Genomic DNA, 24,472 nt, shown 5'->3' on the forward strand with positions numbered 1-24,472 from the left:
TGCTGATGAAGGGATTAAAAGTCTCAGAGAACTTGGAATGCTGGAGTGGATTTGTCATGTAAAGTTTTCTGTGTCCCCACAACGGGAGCATCCAGAAGATATGCCCTTCACTAAGACTATAAGAAACAGATTTGTGAGGGGAGCACCAGCATATTTAAAATGCCCAGTCATTGGTCTTTTATGTAATGAAGACATCACAGTGGGAGCTGCAGTTGCTGCATTAGGTGATTTAGATGCAATGAGTGTAGCTGGATCTCAAGGGCCAAGTGGCAGTGCTAAACTGCCAAAGGCAAGGTGAGTGTGTTTACCATAATGGACAGCGGATACAAAACAATGCTTGTACCAATAGCACTCCTGTAGACCTTTGGTACTGGCTGATTAATCATGGTGTTCCCCAAAGTAAAATAGATCAAAAGCCTACTAAGTTCCTACTTGATGTGTATAAGCAGAAAAGTTCTAGAGCAAAGGAACAAAAACCCATTTTGAATTATAGCAACAGAGAATCAAGGCCTGTTAACCAGTTTCCAGACTTGAGTCAGTTTTCATATACTGAGCCTCTTGATTGAAAGGGTGGCAGGTTTCCCTTGAGGAAGGACCCTTCCACAATCCCTTAAAGTTTCAATATTAAGCTTAGTCCTATCCTTTGCTAGGGTAACTGTACACTGGGGGAAAAGGAAATAATTAGACCTTTCTCATGCAAACTTGCTTTGTATGGGGCTGGGAGAGATTGTGCATTTATGGTTGTATGAGTGATAGTTATACCATGTTAGGTGGAGTTATGACCTTGTTACTATCTTCATTTGGAAATTAGGTATGATATAAAGAAATATGGTTTGGTGTTGACAAGTGGTGGACTTGTGATGGTTCAGTTTGTGTCAAATTGATATATTTAGGAATCCACAGACATTCCTCATAAGTAGGTCTCTGAGATTTCTTCCAGGAAGGATTAACTAAAGGAGGAATCCTACTCCCGGGTTGAGTCCTTCCCCCAGAGTGGGCAGCCATTCTAGGAGGGGAGGCTTTATCTAAAGAAGCTCTGGGAAGAAAGGTGTTCTCCTCCCCTCCCACCTGGCTACAGGTGCCCCTTTTCTGCTTTCTAGTGTGGACTGAAGACCATTGTGGAATGAAGAACAGCATCTCTTCAGGACACCTCCAGGCATTCAGTGCTGGATTGGGACTGCTGAGGTATCCAGCCTCCTGGACTGAGCTGCTACTAGGTTCCTTGACTCTCATGCCTGTAATCTGCTATTGTTTGACTGTTGCAAGCTAATCCAATAAATTCCCTTTTAATACAATTCATTCTATCAGTTCTGTTCCTGTAGAGAACCCTAATACAGTTGATCATGAGTCTTTTGGGGCAGAGTCAGAGTCCTGATGGAGTAGGTGTGTCACTGAGAGTAAATCTAGAGTCCAGCAATAAGAAGTATATGTTTAGAGTCAGGTTGTACTGGCTGCTGTGTTTTTGTATCTCTCTCTGCTGTGGATGTGGATCCAGCTTCTTCCATTATGAAGAAACTTCTCCTGAAATCTGTAAACTTTAAATAAACACTTTCTTTCCATAAGCTCATTCTGGATCAGGCGTTACAAAGGTATCTGCAAATCCTGCCCAGGAAACCCAGAAAAAGTGAATAAATGTAAAAAAAAAAAAAAAGTGAAATGTCCTATATGATTGTATTTATTCTTACATAATTTCTGCCAAAAAGGATACATTCTAAATTAAAGATGTCCATGGTCAGTAGATTTGGCAATTTTCAAGAGAACACAAGCCCACATGGAAGATACACATGTGTTCTATGATAAAGGAACCTTGAATGTGACCTATCTTTATTCAAACTTTTTAGAATTAATTACTACTGTGAAATCCCTCACCCAGCCAAGTTTCAAAAAAATACACTTCTACAAACCTTGTGGAAAGTGTCTCCCCATTTACAGTGTTGTGTGAAGCAGTGAACTTCTAATAAAGGACAGTTAGACATAATAGAAGAAATAAAATAATCCTAATAAATACCCATGCTCATTAGTAATTATTAGATTCTTCTGACTCTCTACAGTTAAGGTAATGTCCCCATTGAGCTTTGTTTGCAATATTTTTAGTGAAACTGGGCCACATGCAATCTAACAATTTCCTCTATGAAAAAGCAACAACAATAAGAACTAATCTTTTGTTTCAGTAATTATGTATTTATTTTTACTCTTGTTGGTCAAGCTATGTATCTTTGCAAGTACTTTTATCACATTGTCATGTTCATATAAATTAAGAAACATTGGTGTGATAGTTTGAAAAGATGGCCCCCAAAATATTCAGCATTTTATTAGTTTGTAGTTTGAATCTGCAGCCACCTGGCTGGAGGCAGTGTCACTGGGAAGTTCTTAAGGTATCATGGTGCGTTTGAGATTTCAATCTAAAGATATGCAAAGTGTGGCTAGTTGGAGTTCCTGATGTGTGTTGTGCTATGTGGCTTTTTTTCTTTTGTCTTGTGTTTCTCTCTCTCTGCTTGGATCTGTGAAGGCAGGACCTGCTTTTTCTGCCATTATGGAACTTCCCCTGGATCTGTAAGCCTTGATAAATTCCTTCCTCCATAACTGTGCCTGGTCTGGAAGTTCATCTCAGCAAACCTGAAGCTGTCTGCTACACACGTTGGTACCAGGAATGAGTTAAGATGAATCTGGCCATGTGGTTGTGGTCTTTTGGAACTTTTGTTTTAGAGGAATGGGCAAGGACTTCATGCTTACAACTGAAGATCCCTTCTGGAGTGATAAGCCAAGTTATATGGACTATTCTGATGAGAGTTGAAAATGCTAACTGCAGACAGTTTTGAACTTTGAGGCTTGGCTTATGAAAATTCTAAGGGGAAGGAAAGACTACAGAGAACATTGTTGAAACTGAGCTACTGGCATAAGGGCTGGGTTCTGCTGCCCAGGCCCAGAGAGGTTGATCAAGGTTAAATTTTGTAATGGACTGATGTGCTTGGCTAAAGATAATTGGACTGACAGATTTAAGATTTTTGAGCTGGAAATCTTCAAGCAAGTTAAAATTACAGGCACTGAGACTGGTCTTAGGTTACTGATACTTCTATTGTCAAATACTTAAACAATCTTAAGGAACATGGCCCAAGTTCTTTGCATTAAAACAATTGAAAAGATGCTTGATGAAAGACTATCATAGAAATGTGAACTCTTTTGGAAAGAAACCTGCTTTTCAAGGTTAAGATTTGTTTTGTTCCTGAATTAAGAATATGTCTGTGTCCTGCACACCTGGTATTGGTTTCAGAAGCATGAAAAATGCAAGAAGTTATAGAGAAGTGCACACGGTTCCAGTAGCTACAGCTGAGATGTGGCATGAGGAAAGGACTGATGCCCTGATAGGCTGAAAGAGCCTTTGGAAGATGGATCATGGTTTGTCTGAAGACATGAAGAGGTTTTGGATATACCAGGACTGCAAGTGCTACCTACCATAAAGCACATTGTTGGCATAGGATGAAAATATTCACTGGCTACTCTACCCAGCTGGAGGGGTGAAATTGGAAAATCCAGAGACTGTCAGTGTCTGGTTGTATTGAACTTGAACTGCAGAAGTTTGTTGTTTGTTTGATGGTGGTTGAGTGTGCATTGTTTTAGTCTCTCTTTGCTATGCATTATACCAGTTGAAGATGTTTACTCTGTGCCTTTATATGTTGGAAGTATTTAGCTTGTTTGATTTTAAAGGACTTACTATCTTAAATTGATCAAGACTGTGGGGATATTGAAATTGAATTGAGTACAATTCACAATGTGTGATGGTTATAAATCTATTGGGGAGGGGCAGAGGTGGGATGTGGTAGTTTGACATGATAGCCCCCAATATACTCAGTGTTTTATTAGTTTGTAGTTTGTATCTGCAGCCACCTGGCTGGAGGCAGTGTCACTGGGCAGATATTAAGTTGTGGTGGTTGGTTTGAGATTTCAATCTAATGATATGTAAAGTGTGCCTAGCAGGAGTTCCTGAAGTGTGCTGTGCTGTGTGACTTTTGGCTTTTGGCTTGTGCTTTTCTCTCTCTCTCTCTCAGTTTAGTCCTGTAAAAATAAGCCAGATACTTCTGCCATTATGGAACTTCTCTGGATTTGTAAGCTTCAGTAAATCCCTTCCTCCATAATTGTGTCTGGTCTGGGAGTTCATCTCAGTGAATGTGAAGCTGTCTGCTCCAATTGGTTAATACTTTGAAGACAACTGAGGCATGAGCCTCAAAATGTGACTCATATTAGGAGGAGTAAAAGAGTGTGGACTCTAGACAAGGAGTCTAGTCTTAATTGTGTCAAAAATAGCTTTGTGAAATTGTGCACATGATAGAATTCTATAATCCTGAAACACTACACAAAAGTGTATTGAATCCTTTTGAAAGGACAGTAAAGATAAGTGTTAAATGCATAGCTGTTGTAGCTATGCAGTATTACTTATAGATACTAGTGAGACACATAAAGGTCAGGATTTTGACGTATTCATCATCAATCAACCTGGGCTTTTGTTTCCTCCTGAACAATTTTTTAAGATTATACACAATGTGAAAATACAGTTTGAAAATTAAATACAGAGACTACTCTCATAAAAATTATTAAGGAATGAAAACTCAAAAAAAATTTTTCATCTGATCACCTATTACATGTTGGTTACACTGGGAAACAGACCATATTTCACCTTCTTACAAAATGTGTGCATACCTTAGAATCAACATTTGCATGGGAATCAGTTGGTTTTCTTTAACTAAACAACTAGAGTACAAAGTATGCAAGTTTCCTAAGAGAAGATCAAACATACATTTATATAAAGTACCAACCTTCAGTAAGAAATCTGATTCATGATGAGTTAATTTTGCATACACGTGCTTTAATAATGAAAGTAAGTGAAGTTACATTTTTATATGATTGATAAGAAAGATTACAAGGAGTGACACAAAGTAGAATTGAACAAATTATTTTTTCTGATGAGAATGATACAACAGTCTGTCTTAGGATAAAGATTGAGAAATGATAACTTTCACTTTTTTTCTATTGTCCCAACATCAAAATTATACTACTGAAGTTTCATATTTCCAAGAATTTTCCCATTCCAATAACATGCTCTTTGCCTATATACTGACAAGTAAATACAAAATTTAAATCAATATTTTACAAGGAGAAATATTTGGATCAATCACAGTGAAAAACAACAATAAACCCACAACATGTGACATTTATGACTGTAATGGAGAGTCATAGAGTCCAGTGCATATCTTCCTTGTATTTCTGCTGTACATAGGTACCTTGTTTACATATCTATCTCTCTATCTGTAGTTACTCTCAATTGTTTAGTTGATATTTATTCCCAATGCATATTTTCATTGTGTCACAGCTGTATATAGGTGCACGTAAGTATATATAGTTACCTTATTCATCGCTCTCTCTTTATAAATGCATATACATATATATTTACTTATTGGCAATTTCTTTTTTCTTTTTTTTAATTTATTTTTATTTGAGAGCGACAGACACAGAGAGAAAGATAGAGGGAGAGAGAGAGAATGGGCATGCCAGGGCTTCCAGCCTCTGCAAACGAACTCCAGACGCGTGTGCCCCCTTGTGCATCTGGCTAACATGGGACCTGGGGAACCGAGCCTCAAACTGGGGTCCTTAGGCTTCACAGGCAAGCGATTAACTGCTAAGCCATCTCTCCAGCCTAATTTCTTTTTTCTATTTAATGTAAGATATATTTATTGGACAAAGCATCACACTGCAACACATTACAGACATGAGTTATCATGCCTGACTTTATTTTAAGATTTATTAAGCATTAGAATCCAGGTTTCAGCCATTGTTATTTAGCATATTTAAGAATAAAATTTTTTTCAGGGGGTAAGATATGACTAAACGGTAAATAATTTGTCTAACATGCTTGAGGCCTGAGGTTAAATTCCAAGTATTTCTAAAAAGTATTTTGGTACTTAGTGAAATAAATAGAAATTCCCTGATTTTTCCTACATCGGGATAAGAATTTTCTTAGAAAATAGAAAGAATTCAACATTAAAATAGTTATTATGAATGTAGAAGCAAACACTGAAATTATAGGTTAGTTTGTTTTGAATATAGTACCTTGCATGTACAAAAGGCAAGAACTCTACCACTGAGCGATATATCTAGTCTAATTTTTACTTTTTAAAAAATTGAGATTTGGGGTCTCAATAATTTGCCTAAGATAGCCTCCAATTTGTAATACTCCTGTTATTATGACTATTGGTCTGCACCAGCAGTCCAGGTAGGTTATAAGTTCTTGACTTATCTTATTTTTTAGTACTTCTGCTTGTAAAACTAGAATATGTATAAAATATGCTTGGCTTACTCAACAGTATAGCATAAAAATTGTAATAATTTAAAGCTCCTGTTCACTGACTCTTATAATACCCAAATATTAATCAAGTATGTCAAGTAAGTTCTAGAAGGTACCTTCCTGTTTCTGGGGGGAAAAAAAGAAACCTGACCAGAAGCACAAAAGCAACTCATGGAAGGAAAAGGTTTATTTATAACTCAAACTTTTAAGGAACAGCTTCATCATAGCAGAGAAAGAATGGAAAAGGAATGTAGCTGGGCATCATATCTCCACATCAGGAGAGAGAAAATAGAGACAGAAACTCTGCCATGTCAAATTGTTATAACACCCTATGGCCTTCATCTATTGACACACTTCCTCCAGTATGGTTCCACCTCCTAAGGCCTCACCAGCTGAAAATTAAATGAGGCTTAATCACAAATACATGAGGCCATGAGGGACAGTTTGCATTCAATAAACCATATCCACCCCTGGCCCCACAGAATCATGGACATCTTATGATACAAAGTGCATTCAATCCAACCTAAAAAGTTCCACATAGTCTTCACTAGTCCCACCCCTATTCAAAAGTTCACAGTTCAGGGCTGGAGAGATTTCTCAGTGATGTTAAATTCCCCAGTACACATGTAAAGTCAGATACACAAGGTGGTGCAAGCATCTGGAGTTCTTTGTTTGTTTGACTTTTTTTTTTTAAGCAGTGATAGGAACCCCTATAATGCTCTTTGTCTGTGTTTCCCTCTCTCTCTCTCTCTCTCACTGACTCTCCCTCTTATGAATAAAAATATTTTTTAAAAGGGTCAGTGCAAAGTCTCATCTGAAACTCAAGACAGTCTTTGAACTATGATCCTTGCAAAACTAAAACACAATGTGCTAGTTTTAACCATGAGACCCCCATAAACTCATATGTCCTGAATTCTTGGTCTCCTTCTGATGGCAACATGGAAGGTGGAGATTGCTGGGGAAGGTGCATCACTGGAGTGTGAGCATTGAATTGTATTACCCATTGTTTGCCAGTGTTAGTTTGACTCATGCTCCTTCCACTCTTTTATACTTTCCGTGCCAAGAAGGTGAGGTCCAGCCTCTATTCATGACATGATTTTCCATGCCTTATGAAGCTTCCCTTCAGGATTATAAACCAAAATGAAAACTTTACTCCCTTCAGTTGCTTTTGGTTGGGTTCATTGTCCTAGCAACTAGAAAATCCGGAACACACAAGTTACATACTTCCAACACATGATGGCATAGGTTAAACATTCCCATTCCAAAGTCAAAGAGTTGGGGTAAAACAAGGAAAGACTGGACTGATGCAAGGTCAGAAACCAGAATGAGAAACATCAAATGCTGCTACTCAAGATCTGGCACCTGACGCCTGAGATGGAATTTTCTGTGTTCAAAAGGACTTGGGGAATTCCATTTCAGGTATGCCATTTGCTTCTGTTGCAGAATCTGACACCCCCAACTACCACAACCAAAAGCCGGCAGCTTTCCTTTACAGCCATCCCAAACTCCTAGATTCTTTAAAATCTTGAAATCTCTACAATGACTTAGGGTTCAGTTAATCTTCCCAGCTTCACACAATGGCTTCACAAGGTCTCCCCACAAGGATTTCAGGCAGCTTCACACAACCTAGCCTCAGTGACCAATTACAGAGACAGCATGAACTTCATGACCTTCTTGTTCCTGCATATTAATGCTTCCAAAACTAGTCCCATGTGGGTGACACTGTCAAATTTGTTTATCAAATGGGGTATGAAGCTTGGCAAGGATCAGGAAACTCCTTCAGCATTCTTCCTTTGGGCTCCCTTCTTTTAGAAAAAAAACAAACAAAAAAAAAATCAGCACTCCCCATATTGTCCCAATGCAGAGCAGCTGGCCCATCCTCAATTGTGGTAATCTCTTAAACAATTACAGCTGAATCACTTGCAGCCTTCTGGGATCCAAACTTGTCCATGTTTCTTTCTGTGCCAAACTTTAAATTTTTTGTGTCCTTCTGCTAAACATACCAATGCATTACTACTAAATCCAACATGCTCAATTTCAGAGGACATGACTGAATGCAGCCAGCTTCTCTGACCGAACATAAACACAGAAAAAAATCAAGCCCAGTTTCTGACAGAGCCTTCTTTCCCCTCTGAAAGCTAATAAGCCAATCTTCCAGAGTCCAGCAGTTCTCATATAAATAAAAAGAAGGTAAGATTTCTGTTCATCTCATTTAAATGGCAAAAAGAAAAGGCAAAGAGGAGGAGAAAGATGGGGTTGGTGACTCAAGCCTTTACCTCTGTACCTTGGGAGGCTGAGGTAGGAGGATTGCCATGAGTTCGAGGCTAGCTTCCGCTAGAGAGTGAGTTCCAAGCTAAGTATGGGTTACGGTGAGATTTTGCCTTGGCTATATTGGGAAATTTTAAGTCCCTGGGTAAAGAGAAAGTTAAATGAGGCTGAATGGTGGGCTGGTTAAAGTTATGGAAGTGGTGAACTAATGCAGCCAGGCTCTAAGCTGTGAATGGAATTTAATAGAAATGAAAACTTCAGGCTTGTGGGATGGCATATCAGACAAGGCACTTGCCTGAAATGCCAACAGACCCAGGATCGATTCCCCAGGAGCCACATAAGCCAAATGCACAAGGTGGTGCATGCATCTAGAGTTCGTTTGCTGTTGTTGGGGGCTCTGGTGCAACAATTCTTCCCATTTTACCTCTGCCTACCTCTATCTGTATTTCTCTCTTCAATAAATAAAGTAAAATAAACGTTACAAAAATAACCTCATCCTGAAATGGACAATTGGTTTTATGGTTCTGTCTCAGCATGGTCAAAACAACTAGAAATCAGATGAGGTGGTATGTGCTTATAATATCAGACCCTGACAGGCTGAAGATTCAAGGCAGCCTAAGTTGCATATCTGGTCGAGGACACAGCGGCCGACCGAGTGAGGTCCTCCTCAAGAAAAGTCTAAGCATTTTGACCTCTACATAGACACTATAGTGGATTGACTGTAAATGTCCTCCATATCCTCAGGCATTTCTGATTAACCTTCCTACTTAGTCGCATTTTTCAGAGGTGGACCCTGGAGGAGGTATATTCCTAGGGGTGGGCCATGGGGTTTAGAAGTCTAGCTTACTGTATGCTCTGAGCCAGCGTCTGCTTGCTGTCTCTGCTATGGATATGTAAAGTGAGCCAGCTGCCTCTGCCAGGAATAATCTTCCCCTTGAAACTGTAAGCCAGAAGTAAATCCTTTCCTCCCTTAAACTGTGTTTTATCTGGTATTTTGTCCATGCAGCAAAAAGGTAGCGACAACACACAAAGAGTAAAAACTGATGCCCTAAAGATAATACATTGCATATGTTTTCTCACTTAGGGAATATCTTGTGGGTTTGCAGTTTCTTTGCTTTGTGGCTAGAAAATGTAATCAGCCTCACAAGTCTAGTTATTAGCATCACTGGCACTAGAATCCCAAGTTCAATTATCATTCAGCCCAAACAGTTCACTGAACTCCCCCCATGTTCCTTATTTAAGATTTCCTCATACCACCTTCAAATATATCATTGGCCTTATGGAATATGATATTATATTCCTTTTAGTATTAATAAAATATATATCTTCCCTTCACATGATTTTAGAGATATTAAAGATATTGTAATCCCAAGGAATTGAGGTATAATACGTAGACAGCTAATTAAAGGTATTGTTGTAAATAAAAATTTCAATACAGAGATAAATATGATACACATCCCAACCTTATGACATACATTTATAACTCAAGTGATCTCAAACCTCGAAGCCACCTAATCTGCCTATATAGATCATGAAAGAGGTAAGTAAAATAAACAGGAGAAAAAAAATTCGCAGTGGAAAAAGGAGACTTTTCTTGACCTCTGTGTTTTTCTTTTATCTGTGTCATGCTTTAGGGTACCCTCCTTTTGATTACATGTACGACTGATCTTTGATCTCTGAATCTTTCATTATTTCCTCATACACTTTGGTCTTTTTTTGGATGGTTTTTGGAGATAGGGTCTCACTCTAGCCCGGGCTGACCTGGAATTCACTCTGTCATCTCATGCTGGCCTTGAATTCACTGCCATCCTCCTACCTCAGCCCCTTTAGTGCTGGGATTAAAGGTGTGTACCACCAAGCCCGGCTCTCTTTGGCCTTTTATTCAAAAAGGGTCTTTTTGTTCTTATGGGTTTCCTTCCATGTGTGGGTGTCTCTCTATCTTTCCTCATTCATTCCAACTGAATGAGGATCATCCTCGTCTAGCTCGACTCCTTCAGCTAGTTTCCTCCATGGATCCTCGATCCCCTAAGTCAATCTCCTGATTTATCATCTCTTCTTGAATAAATTCAGTAGTTCATTGGAAAACACAGTGGTAGTTGGAAAGGAGGATGCATCACTGTATTGTCATCCCTGTCCTATCTTGTTGGGCTTCCTGCCTTGCACAGAAATATCCTTATCATATGTCATTCCCTGAATACGGACCTGTAAGTATGTTGTAGGAGAATATTATAAGGGAGGTACATTTTCCACGAAGGCTTTAAGAAACGGGAGGAAAAGGAAAACCGTGAATGAATTTTGATAATACACAAACTCATGCTCAAAATAATGAGCCATGGGGAGATCTCCCCAGAACTGTTGTCAGAAACAGAATGCCCTAGGCAGGGCAGTCATGCTCTGCATTCTTCCTTGTACTGAGAGAGGACATTGGCCTAAGGGAGTAACTCAGTTTGGCAGAGATGAATGCCTAAGTTTCTTAGATAAGCAAAGAGGCCCCATAATATCAACTAATTGGGAAAGAACTATAATGTCTCCTAGAGCACTGATTCAGCTGAGCCTGAGGTAGAAAGTGGGGGAGAAGACAGGGCAACAGATGCTGGTTATATTCAAGGTACAAGACACCCATGTATAAAATTTCTCATTGATACATATAATTTATTTTAATATATTCATTGAAAAGAAGGAAAAATGTATTTAAAATGTTTGATCAGGATTCTAATGTTATTTCATTTCCATTTTCATTGTCATGCTGTTTAAATCAGAAGTTGTTCTTTTTATTATTATTATCAATATTGTTACTACTATCACTAGAATATATTACACAAATATTCTAGTCTTCTATACCCTAAGGCTGCTTTCCCTGAGGGTTCACCTCAGTGGGGTCATTGGCTTTCACCCAGTGGTAATTCAGACCTCAGTCCATCTAAGCAAAAGTTCTTCTAGTTTTATTTGTGTTCAATAAGGCTGTGCGTTCTGTGGCATCTCCTAGGTAAAATTGTAAGGAAAAAAATTCCCAGATGAATGGGTAGTAAGGGATCAGGTCAAAATATTCACATGTGTAGGTACCTCAGGGCTAACAAACCCATAAAAGTAAGGTAGAGCCACAAAGACAGTGAACTCAACACATAGCTTCCATATCTTACACAAAGAATCCTTCACTTCTCCATGTAGAGCATTAGCCTAAGGATCCATGTTTGACTCTCCAGATCCCATGTGAGCTAGAAAATGGGAGGCAAACGCAAGGTCACACATGCCCACTAGATGGCACAAGCATCTGGGGTTCAATTGCAGTGCCTGAGGCCCTAGTACACCTATTCTTTTCCTCTATTTCTCTAAAATAAAAGAAAAAAATTAAAGATTTATAGGGTCTTTTTTCATGTGCCCAATATCACAGGGCTAATGAGTGGTGGTTGAGTCAACCTCACACTGTTCTGTTCCTCATAACATGAAGCACATGCTGGAGCTCTTACCTCTGTTCTCTTCCTTTCTCCCCTCTTACAATTATTATTATTATTATTATTATTATTTTGACGTAGGGTATCAGTCTGTACTCTATGCTGACCTGATGTTCACTATGTAGTCACAGGCTAGTCTTGAATTCACAGTGATCCTCCTACCTCCAGCTCCTGAATGCTGGAATTAAAGGTGTGTAACAACAGGTGAGAGGGAGAGAGACAGAAAGAGAGAGATGGAGAGAGTCAGAATGGGCATGTCATGGCTCCTGGGCCACTAGCCTCTTCAATCAAAATCCAGACAGATGTGCATCTGACTTTACGTGAATACTTCTGAATTTAACTCTGGTTATTAGGCTTTGCAAGCAAGTAGCTTAACACCTGGGCCATCTCTCTATTCCATCTCTATTATCTTTTAAATACTCCTAATTGTATCTTAATTGATGCAAAGAATGACAATGTCCTCAGGCAGTGGGTTGGACTACATGGCGGGAGCAAGACATATAGCAAAATATATTAAATGTGTAAATACTGACCTTTTGGGATACTATGTATGTGTGATAATTTACAAGCTGTGTAACTTTGTTGCAGTTCTGTTCTTGTTGCAAGGCAACCCCTGACCCAAAGAAGGTTATGGGAAGAAAGTTTGTATTTCAGGCTTAGAGATCCCATGAGAAGTTTTATAATGGCAGAAGATGCTGTCTCACTGCATCCACAGCAGACAGACAACAGCCATAAACAGCAAGCATGAGCTGACTCTGAAGCCTTAGGGCTGGACTCAAGATTTCCGCAAGTGACACACCCTCTTCATTTCTCCTCTAGGACTCTGCCTGCTGGAGCCATAAGTAGGAAACTTAATTGAAAAACCTGAGACTATGGGACAACATTCATTCAAACCCCAACAAACTTCAAAGTATAAGCCATGACAGAGCACAGACTAAAGTCAATCAAGAAAACTTAATGCAAAGAGTTTTATGTGTCATTGACATATGAGGAAAAGGACAATGTAAAGAGAGAAAAGGGGGCATGATCTAATGTTACCCATGAGATATCAAGGCAGGAAGGTTTATGTTCAGTGGACCAAACTATGTGCAGGTGTTGACTGAGGCTAGGCCTCTTCAGTGAGTACACTGAGGAAGCTCAGGCTCTCACCCATACTGACCCCTGAACAGTGGAGCTCCTTATCAACTTTCTCTTGCTGTCAATCTTCAGAGTTTTTCCCTGACCAGAAGAAACACAAATGGCTAAGAAATATCTTTAAAAAGTGATTATCATCTACAGCTCTCAAGCTGCCCTGAGATTCCATTGCACTCCAGTCATAATCTCTCGAACAACAACAACAAAAACAAAAAGACAGCAAATCCTGGTAAGGAGGTGAAGAAAGATGAACCCTTATTCACTGTTTCTGGGGATGTAAAGTGATAGTCTCTGTGGTGATTTGAATAGATGGCCCCGAATACATCCAGTTTTTGGTTTGTAGTTTGCTTCTGCAGCCACCTGGATGGAGGCAATGTCACTGGGTGCATCTTAAGGTGTGGTGGTGGGTTTCAGATTTCAATCTAACATAGGCAAAGTGTGCCTAGCCGGAGTACCTGAAGTGTGCTGTGGCTTTCAACCTTTAGGCTTGTACTTGTCTCTCTCTCTGCTTTGTCCTGTGAAGGCAGGCCAGCTTCTTCTGCCACTTGTGAAACTTCCCCTGGATCCGTAAGTGTCAATTAATATACCTTCCTCCATCCCTCTGCCTGGTCTCCAAGTTCATCTCAATGAATCTGAAACTGTCTGCTACAGAACTTGTTAGCGAGGAGTGGACTGAGATGAACCTGACCATGTGGATGTTGATCTTTTGGAACCTTTGTTTTGGAGGAATAGGCATGGACTTGGTGATTGCAACTGAAGATGCCTCCTGGAGTGGTAAGCCAAGTTTTATGCACTATTCTGATGAGAGTATGAGAATGTTAAGTGCAGATATTGTTGAACTTCGAGGACTGGCTTATGAGCTTTCTAAGGGGAAGTAAAGACTGCAGAGGACTTTGTTGGAACTGGGCTACTGGCATAAGGGCTGGCTGCATCCTGCTGCTGAGGCCCAGAGAGTTTGATCAAGGTTACATTTGTTATGAACTGATGTGCTTGGCTAGAGATATCGGACTGAGAGATTTAAGATTTTTAAGCTGGAAAACATTAAGCAAGTTCAATTTGCTGGCACAGAGACTGGTTTTATGTTACTAAAGCTGCTATTGTCAACATATTAGCAATCTTAAGGAAGATGGTCCAATTGATTTACATTAAAACAATGAAAACTATGCCCGAGGAAAGACTCTCCAAGAAATGCAAACTATTTTGGAAAGAGATGACTGGAGAAGGAACCTGCTTTTCAAGGTCAGGGTTTATTTTTGTCCCCGAATTAACAATATGGATGTGTCCTTCACACCTGGTATTGGATTCAGAAGCATGGAAGATGTGAGGAGTGGTCATGAATTGCACACAGTTCCAGAAGCTGCTTCTGAGATGCGGCATGAGGCAGGGCATGATGCCCTGATAGGCTGAAAGAGCCTTTGGTAGATGGACTGTGGTTTGCATGGAGACCTCAAGATATTTTGGATATACCAGGACTATGCAAGTGCTACCATAGTGCGCACTCTTGAGCTGAGATGGAAGTGTTCCCTGGCTATTGTGTCCAGCTGGACGGGCAGAATTGGAAAATCTGGAGACTGTCAGTCTTTGGTTGTATTAGACTTGAACTGCAGAAGATTGATGTTTGTTTGATGGTGGTTGAGTTTGCATTGTTTTAGTCCCTCCTCGCTATGGCTTATACCAGTTGAAAATGTTTAATCTGTGCCTTTATATGCTAGAAAAATGTTCAACTTGTTTGATTTTTACAGGTCTTAATATCTTTGATTGTTCAAGACAGTGCAGACCTTTGAAAGTGAACTGAGTACAATTTACAATGTGTGATGGTTATAAATCCATTGGTGGGCCAGGGGTGAAATGTGGTGGTTTGAATAGATGGCCCCCAGTATATTCAGTTTTTGTGTGTAGTTTGCATCTGTAGTCACCTGGCTGGAAAAACCTGAGACTATGGAGCCACTTACATTCAAGCCCCAACAAACTTCAAATGATAAGCAATCACAGAGCAGAAACTAAGGTCAATCAAGAAAAATTAATGCAAGGAATTTTATGTGCCATTGACATAAGAGGAAAAGGGCAATGTAAAGAGAGAAAAGAGGTCATGAAGGGGCATGATCTACTGTTACTCATGAGCTATCAAGACATGCAGGTTTTTATTCAGTGGATCAATCTATGTGCAGGTGTTGACTGAGGCTAGGCCTCTTCAGTGAGTACACTGAGGAAGCTCAGGCTCTCACCTATACTGACCCCTGAAATTTGGAGCTCCTTATCAACTCTCTGTTGCTGTAAATCTTCAGAATCTTCCTCTGACCAGAGGAAATACAAATGATTAAGAAATATCTTTAAAATTTGATTGTCGGGCTGGAGAGATGGCTTAGTGGTTAAGCGCTTGCCTGTGAAGCCTAAGGACCATGGTATGAGGCTCGATTCCCCAGGGCCCACATTGGCCAGATGCACAAGGGGGCGCACGCATCTGGAGTTTGTTTGCAGTTGCTGGAGGCCCTGGCATGCCCATTCTGTCTCTCTCTCTCTCTCTCTCTCTCTCTCTCTATCTGCATCTTCCTCTCTGTCTATCGCTCTCAAATAAAATAAAAAAAAAATCAAAAGAATTTTTTTAAAAGTGATTATCATCTACAGCTATTAAGCCACCCTGAGATTCCATTGCACTCCAGTCATAATCTCTAGAATAAAGAAAAGTGACAACAAATGCTGGTGAGGATGTGAAGAACGATGAACCCTTATTCACTGTTTCTGGGGAGGAAAAGCGATAGTCACAGTGAACGAATATATAGACATTTCTCAAAGTACCTAGCTATACCACTCTTGGGCACACACCCTAAGGACTCTACACTCTACTTCAGGGATAAATGTTTACTTCTGCTCAACTCAGAATAGGTAGGAAAGGTAATCAGCCCAGATGACCATAAACTGAAGAACTGGATTATGAATGTGACATGCATATACACAATGAGGTTTTATTCATGTACAAAGGCAAACAAAATTAGGAAATTTAAAAGAAATGGCTGAAAGTAGAAGAGATCATACTAAGGTAACACAGGTTCAGAAACACAAACAGCTCATGTTCTCTCACCTATGTAGTGCTTCTCTTAAAATTTCTGCATTACTATCAATAACGGGAAGTGAGTGTTGGTAGAACAATAAAGGTACAAAGAAGACAGGGAGATGACTTGTAGGGGGATAGTAGAACACATGGGAAACAAAAGTGGAGGGGGATAATAGTGAGAATGAAAGAGTTAAAAGTGGTTAGGGCTGGAGGATAAGGGTGAGTAGTGGATGGTGGTATGGTGAAACAAAACTAAGGACTTATTAATAAGCCATTTGGAAACATACATCTTTGGAAGCTAATTTAAAATATAAATTAAAAGACAAAGTCTTTGAATGAAGGTCCCCTACATAGATGTATAATTCTACTCCCAGAATATATAGGTTATTAATTGTCAATTCCAGACACAGGAATGAGATACATCCTAATATGTTGTTGGTCAAGGAGGTTACATAGACCCCTACATCAATTTACGTGACTGTGATTACTCTCAGTCTCCTTCCAAACCTAGATAGCAAGTCCCTATTGTTAAAGACACAACGATTTTCAATTGCAGAATATAGGGAAACTAAGCTGCGACTGAGCTGAAAACTTTCCCCCCTGAGGGCTATCTTACTTCATTTTATGCAGGAGATGATATGGAACCTGCTTGGGGACAAAAGACATCAATAACCCTAATCAGCTGTTGACACTACGTACTCCACAATTGACCTATCAGGCAAGATGTGCCCACTGACCCACTGATGGCATGACTATTATGGCAGTAATCAACCACCTCCTGATTCCAATTGAGGTACACACCTCCAGAGGGAATTAATTTAAACCTGGCCAAAAGCCTTCGGCTAAGGGCATTGGCCCTAGGAGACTCACTGTTACTGTGGTTATACTAAAAGAACAGCAGGGCAAACTGCCTTCCAAATTTCTATATTTATTCCCACAGGTTAATATGGCTTGAAGCCTTGATCTCAAAGTTTCTTACAGGCTGCAGAGATAGTTTAGCAGTTAAGGTGCTTGCCTGTGAAGCCTAAAGACCCATGTTCGACTCTCCAGATCCCATCCAGGGCAGATGTGCAAAGGTGAGGCAAGTGCAAGGTGGCACATGCCTTCTAGGTGGAACAGTGTCTAGAGTTAAATTTCAGTGGCTGAAGTCCTGCTGTGCCAATTTTCTCTCTCTCTCTCTCTGTCTCCCTCTGTCTGTCTGTCTGGAAAAAAAAAGAAAAAAAAAAAACAATGTAAAACTCATACTACAATGAGCAGTGGTACAGGAAGAGATTCTTAGCTTAGAAAGAGTCAAGAAAAAGTGACAACTGTTCTCTCAATCTCAACCCGGTCATCTAAACTACCCTTCCTGTACTCTTGAAACTTGGCAAAAGTGGGGAAGAAAGAATGGAAGAGCAGTAGGATGAGGAGGAGGACTATGAGATGCTGTCTTCTGGACACATGGCTGTGGTTCTTTGAATGGATGACCCCCAGCCCTTTCAGGACTTTAAAAAAGCTTGTAATTAGTTGGGTCTCCTGGCTGGAGAACATGTCAAGGTGGGGGCGATACTGGGGGCCCAGCATTAAGATGTTACTAGGGGAACATATGAATTCCAGCCTAAGAGTGCTTCTAGCAGAGTGCTTGAGCATTGCCCAGGATTCCCAGAGTATGCTTGCGTGTGGTGCTGGCGGTGATATTTCTCTCAGCATGGTTTCGTGAAAGGGATCAAATCTCTTCTGCCATTATGGAACTTTCCATGGATCTGGAAGCTTCAATAAATCCTGTTCCTCCCATAAACTGTGTTTCCTTTGGAGGGTCATCACAGTGTAGAAAAAGCTGACTGTAACAATGGCCATCACACACAAAAAAATTACAGTAGCTGTAGTTTCCTGCACAAAATTGAGCTTGTCAATACATCCCCATTGATGGGGGAAGGATACATGAGACCACATTCTCCCAGAGTAGCTAATGGCAGCTAATGGTTACCGGGACAGATTCAGGTTCATCAGTGGTGGGGCCAATGGAAAGTTTCCCATTCCACAGTAAATAACCATCCACACATGCAACCCTATTTAACTCCATGAGTAAAAAGGAAGAATGCTAAAAGTAAGATGTGGGTTAGTAGGCATAAAAGGGGTATTAGTGGAGATGGAAGGGATAAGAGAGGATAATTGGGGGAATAAAATTAAAATGTAAAAAACTAACTAGAATGTAAATGTTTATGAATGTATAAAACTTCACCATGATACCCCAATTTATTATATTCACAAGTGAAATATAAAAACAAATTGTCATTTTAAAATGCTTGATTAGGGCTGTAATATTATAGAGAGGAATGGGAATTCAAATCTTATGGCTAGCCTGGGAATTTTACAAAGACTCCAGGAAGCACTAGAAAACTGAGATGCCCTCAGATACCTTCTGGAGATGCTTTAAAATAAGTGAATGATGGGGCATAGTAGAATAGGACCACTTAAGCCTAGGTGCATGATACCAACCCACAGTGAATTGTGTGACAATGAGGGATGAACAGGGTATTGCTTCTAGAAAGAAACAGGCCACTTAAAACCCTGGCTACTACCAGACCTGAACATGTCAGAGGGTTTAGCCATAGTCATTCTTCCCAGTATCCTGTTAGGGCCAGAAATCAAATGGAAGGGCCTTAACTTTCACCACTCCTGTGCATGTGTGCGTGTGTGTGTGTGTGTGTGTGTGTGTGTGTGTGTGTGAGAGAGAGAGAGAGAGAGAGATGTGTGGTGGGTTTATGTGGTGTTTTCACATGTATATATATATGCACGCACACTCCTTGTGTACATGTATAGAGGCCAAAAGAGGATACAGGGTGTGAGCTATTGGTCTTATACCTTAGGTCCCTGAGTCTTAGACTGTCAGTGAACCTGGAACTCTTTATGTTGTTGTCATTGCTGTTGTTGTTTGTTTGTTTGTTTGTATGATTTGCCCAGCAGAAAGATCCAGTGATCCTACTGTCTCTACACATTTTAAATCTCGGTGGGTTACATGCATCAGTAGCTATGACCAGCTTTTCATGCGGATGCAGAGGATTAAAGGCAGGATGTTATGATTGTGCAACAAGCACTCCAAACTGTCTCCCCAGCCCACCTCGTCACTTCTTTATTTCAGCTCTGAGGGACATATCCTTAGTCTTAATGGTACCACCAGTGTGCAGAACGTTGGTGGTGCCTGGGTTTACATAGATCCAAAGTAAGCTATGTGAATGAACGATGGGGACTCCAGAGACTCCAAAGCTGAAAAGACCTTAGTAAATTCTAAGCACCCTTTGTCCCACGGTAGAGCAGTGGATGGAAGCTATGCAACGCTCTCCTCCATTGATATGTATCAAGTGGTACATCTGAATGAAAGTGACAGGGATCAAGCTTCAGAAGACAGAGAGCCTTGCTGCACATTAGCAGGAAATAGAGACTGATCAGAACACGAGTGTCCACAACCCAAAGCACAGGCAGTCCTAAAATTCCCATGTGTTGCTGTGCAGGCAAGTCTAAAATCAAGCCTTTCACTTTCCATATTATCGTCGCAGGAAACTGACAGTCGTTTCTGCAAGTTATTTCTCACTCAAGTCCCTGTTGGGAAGCAGTACAGAGGATTCTGTGTGGCCTTATGCTCCATATATTTCCATGTTCTCCACAGGTTTCCTGGAGCTACCTGGAAATCCTTCCTGACTTCAGACCTAATTATATTTTCATTTTTAGAGTCTCCAATTTCTGATTATACCTCGGAAGAAAGGAAATTCACCTTAGTGTGTGTAACTTCACCAGGTGACTATTTGATGGATGATAGTGGAAGGAATCTGAGTCTGGCCCAGGGTGTGAGGTGAATGCTATCGGTTTCGTGGTATAGCATGGAAGCCCTGCCTCTGCTGACCTGAGGGAGCTCAGATTGCCAAGGTCATTACACGTGCTTTTGGCTGGACCAGTTGTTTGCCAAACCTGTTTTTGGAATCTGGTTCAACAAATTTAACAAATACAGAAAAATAGCAAGTGAGCCGGGCATTGTGGTACATGCCTCTAGTCCCAGCACTTGGGAGGGCAGAGGTAGGAGGATCTCCGTGAGTTCAAGGGCGCCTTGAGACTACATAGTGAAGTCCAGGGCAGCCTGAGCTAGAGTGAGACCCTACCTGGAAACACCCCAAATCAAAACAATAATGCAAGAAAGAAAAATAGCAACTGAGCAAGGAATTTATTTAAAAGTGAAGGTACAGGGTAGATACACTGCATGGGAACAATGGTATCAAGAAAGATGGCTAAAGATATATGGGTTTGTGAGTCCCTGGGTCCTCCGCGACCTGCCACAGTTCCCCCGAGGGCAACCCAGGCAACCGTGGTGGTGGTGAGTGTGTGATAATCACTCTCAGGAGAGTTTCTGTGAACAGCTCTTGGTTTATTTCATGGAAATGGGTTGGTAAGCAGCTGAGGGTGGGAAGAGGGTCCTAAGGGGACGGGATGTACAAGGTTGCTTGCTGATGTCTAATTAGCTTAAGGGGGAATGCATTCCAGCAGTTAGGCAATGGCAGGGGGTTGGGCGGTGAAAAGGTGCTGCCTCATTCCAAATAAGGAGTTTCTCAGCAAACTGACCAAAGGCCACAGGGTTATGGCCAAAGCGTAAGTCTTATCTGAATATGCTGGGATCGCGATCTTGGGAAGGGAGTGGCCTTATTTCAGGCCAATCTCAGTCCCAGATTTTCTCTGGGGATCCAAGCTCACTGCCGCCCCAGGAATGCGGGCAGATCCTAGCTCACTGTAACCCCCACGAATGCGGTGAGGAGCCCCACCTGCTGCTCTAGCCCCCGAGATACGATCTGAAGTTCAGGGTGCTGGGACCTCTCCATGGCCTGGGGCCTTTGTGTCAGACAGCTTAGGTTTGCTTTAACCCAGGGCCTTACCTATGTCTGACATGGGTTACCCCTCTGTGCTTTCTTAAGGAGAAGTTGGATACATTTTGGTCAGGAAGACCATGTAAATAGCTCCATCTAGGAGGGATTGATCCCAGGTTGCTAATGGATCTTTGCAAACTGCCTAAGTAAGATCCTCACCTCTTTGTGATGCTCTGATCTGGAAGAAAGTGAAGCAGACTCATGATATCACTAACCTTATAGTGCTCTCAGGTAGAACAAAAATAAAAAAATAAAAACCTGAGTTCTTTATGAATCCATTCTTCCAGGGTGCTCTACTCATTACACCTTATATCGTCAGGAATTGATGCCTGTAAGGGAGTTAGTCTCCTGCTTCTAGTGAATGAATGTTACCCCGTTAGTTCAAGGACTTGCTGTTTATGTTAGCTCTCACTCTGGAGAGCAGGAGTAAATTCAACGTGGCATACCTGCCCATCTGCTTCCTTATTAACAGCTCACTTAGAAGATATAGGGGAAAAAAGTCAATGCAAACGGAAAAAGAATCTTGGGTGAGTGGAGATATGGGTTAACAGTTAAGGCATTCGCCTAGAAAGCCTAACCATCCCAATTTTACTTCCCAGTACCCACTAAAAGGCACATGCATATAGTGGCGTATGCATCTGGAGTTTATTTGCAATGGCTAGATGTACCGACACGCCTATTATCATCCTCCCTCTCCCTGTCTATCTTATCTCTCTGCCTCCATATAATAAATCTTTTTTTTTTTTTTGTAAAAATGAAGCTTAAGCAATCCTTATACTTATTACCTAGAATGAGAATGGCTTGCCTCATGTAATGTCTCAGAGGAGAACTTACATTCTATGGAGGAGATATCCACATGGTGTCTTTGTCCACTATTGTTGAATGCGACAGGACCACTTGCAAGGTAGGTAGGCAATTGCTCTGTGATAAAGCTGCCTCAGTTGACTGGTAAGGGATTTGAGGAGTGCCTTATCACTAGAGGCTATATAACATTGCACGTGCAAGTAATCTCAGTATCACTGAGTAATTTACCTTTCTGTTCATTATTTATACATTTGACACTCCCCTTGATAGAGCTATGCATATTGATCTAGTACTCTGGTCACATGGTCTTTATAAAAATTAAAATACAGCTTTGTGAGGACACTGAAGATAACGGAGTTAAGAATCTCCCCCCCCCCCCCCCCCCCACGCATGTGTCCCAATTTAAGTGGAGTGGAAGACTGTGGGCTCTACACAAAGGGTCTAGTCTGAACTCAATCATTCATAGAATGATATCAATTCATGTGAAGTTGTGCACATGAGAAAACTCTGCAATCCTTACACTCTCCACTGAAAAGGGAGTTGGGACACTTCTCGTCTAACAGAAAAGGTGTACTGATTGCCAGCCTTTCTGGCTACACATGACTAACAAAAGCATACCACGAAGAGGAGCTCATGACTGTGAAGATTTTGACCTGAACATTAACATCTATCCATCTTATACGTTGGTTCATACTAGGTCATCTACAAAATACCAGAGGATGTGCAAAATCTAGATGACCATTTAAGAACACAGACTATTCTGTCAAAAATGAGAAATGAACACTGAAGAGGGTTTCCCATCTACACTCACAGTATATGGCTGCTACTTCATTGTGATGTATCCAATGTTTTACCTTTTCGTGTGATGAAAGCACCTTCTAGTGTTTTTGTTAGCACAGGGAACAGCTGGGTCCCTTTAACGAAGCACCCAAAACACAACCACAAACACAAAGTTTGCCCAAAACCAGATGTTCAATTAATGTTTGGATAAAGTACCACCCTTCAGCAAGAGATCAGATTCATGATGACTAAATTTTTCATTCATGCTTTAATAAGACAAGCAAATATAAACAAGTCTCTTATGTGTTAAGTAAGAAAGAATACATGGGTAACATAAACAAAAGTTAAATCACTTTTCACCCCATAAAACCTACTCAAAAATTTTACTCACAGCCATACATGTCAGCGTTTTCCTAATCAAACGACGGGTTATTTATCTCCAGACTAGTTGGTAAATACAAGATTTAAATCAGAATTTCACAAGGAGAAATATCTGGATCACTCACAACGGAAAGCAACAATAAACCTACAGCATATGATGACATTTATCACTTTCTACTCTGAACTCTAATAAACACTGGGTTTGTTAGCACACATCAGAACATTTATCAACAACCTATTTGAGTAAAACAAGAAGAGAGAGGAAAGGCCTCCTCGATCACCAAAGCGAGACTTTAACTTACATCTCACTCCTGGATAGGACGGCACTCCTTGCCTTAGAACGTGCCTTGGCCTGGGCCTTGGCCTTGGCCTTGGCCTTGCCCTTACCACCACCCTTGGCTTTAGCTTTAGCTTGGCCTTTCTCTTCCTCTTCCTCTTCCCAACAAACCTCATCACCCGGGGGTGGCAGTGGGTTGAATTCGGGAAAAAACTCCTTGACCTTGTCCAAAAAGTTCAGGACTTTCTTCTTGCTGGTTTCAGAATGGGCACGGGGGCCCCACAGGAACTCGTAGCTGGGAGGATCGCTGCCAGGAACCTGCCGGTACTCCAGGTACTCTTCTTGCACAAGGTCGTGGGTGATGAGCTTCCTGACATTCCCAAAGATGATGTGAGAGCCTCCGTCATAGATCCCGATGTTATTGAAGAATTTCCAGATCTTTTCCTCGGGTGCACTGCTGCCATTTATGTAGATGATACTCAGGACAGGGACCAGAATGCCCATGGTGGGGAGGCCCAGCTCGCTTCTCTTTCTTCCATCATCCTTGAAATCTAGCTTGCTGACAAGGATGAAGGATTTACCACTGGGCTCGGCTTCTTTCAACTCAAGGCCAAAAACCACCTCCAAGTGATCAGAGGCTTTTTTGAGAATCTCAGGAAATTTCTCCCTGAGCCTTTTGTTGATAACTCTCACCATTTCTGCCCTCAGCAGTGGCTGCTCCATTTTGTACTTGCAGAGGATGTAATTGATCAGCGCTTCTGACTTCTGTGTTATGAGATCATTCTTGGGGATCAAATTGGAGAAGGGAGCCCTGGAGGAACTGGGCATTCCCTCCCCTAGGCCCTTAGCCCCTTTAGCAGGCCCTTGGCCGGCCACACCTGCACCAGCAGTGATGGTGGGCACAGCTTCCTGAGGCTTCTGGGTGGGGCCAGCAGTAGATGTGCTGGAATCAGTAGCTGCCGAAACTTGAGCACATGGTGAGGATGACTCTGTTTCCTGTGCTCCACTGCCCTGAGCATCTTTGAGCTGCTGGAGCTGATCTCTGTCTTGGTGTCTTTTGTCACGAGCACGTGCCTTACTCTTCTTCCCTCTAGGCAT

The 24,472-nt window shown here is 41.1% G+C and overlaps 1 protein-coding gene across 1 annotated transcript; it reads right to left on the reverse strand.

Moving 5' to 3' along the window:
• Window positions 1-23,395: 23,395 nt before the first annotated feature.
• Window positions 23,396-24,472, reverse strand: LOC101605115 (melanoma-associated antigen B4-like). The gene has a single exon (XM_004673101.2). It carries the CDS (start codon window positions 24,470-24,472, stop codon window positions 23,396-23,398), a length of 1,077 nt encoding a protein of 358 aa, XP_004673158.2.

This window comes from Jaculus jaculus, chromosome X (genome assembly GCF_020740685.1).
Source record: "Jaculus jaculus isolate mJacJac1 chromosome X, mJacJac1.mat.Y.cur, whole genome shotgun sequence".
NCBI classification, from domain to species: domain Eukaryota; kingdom Metazoa; phylum Chordata; class Mammalia; order Rodentia; family Dipodidae; genus Jaculus; species Jaculus jaculus.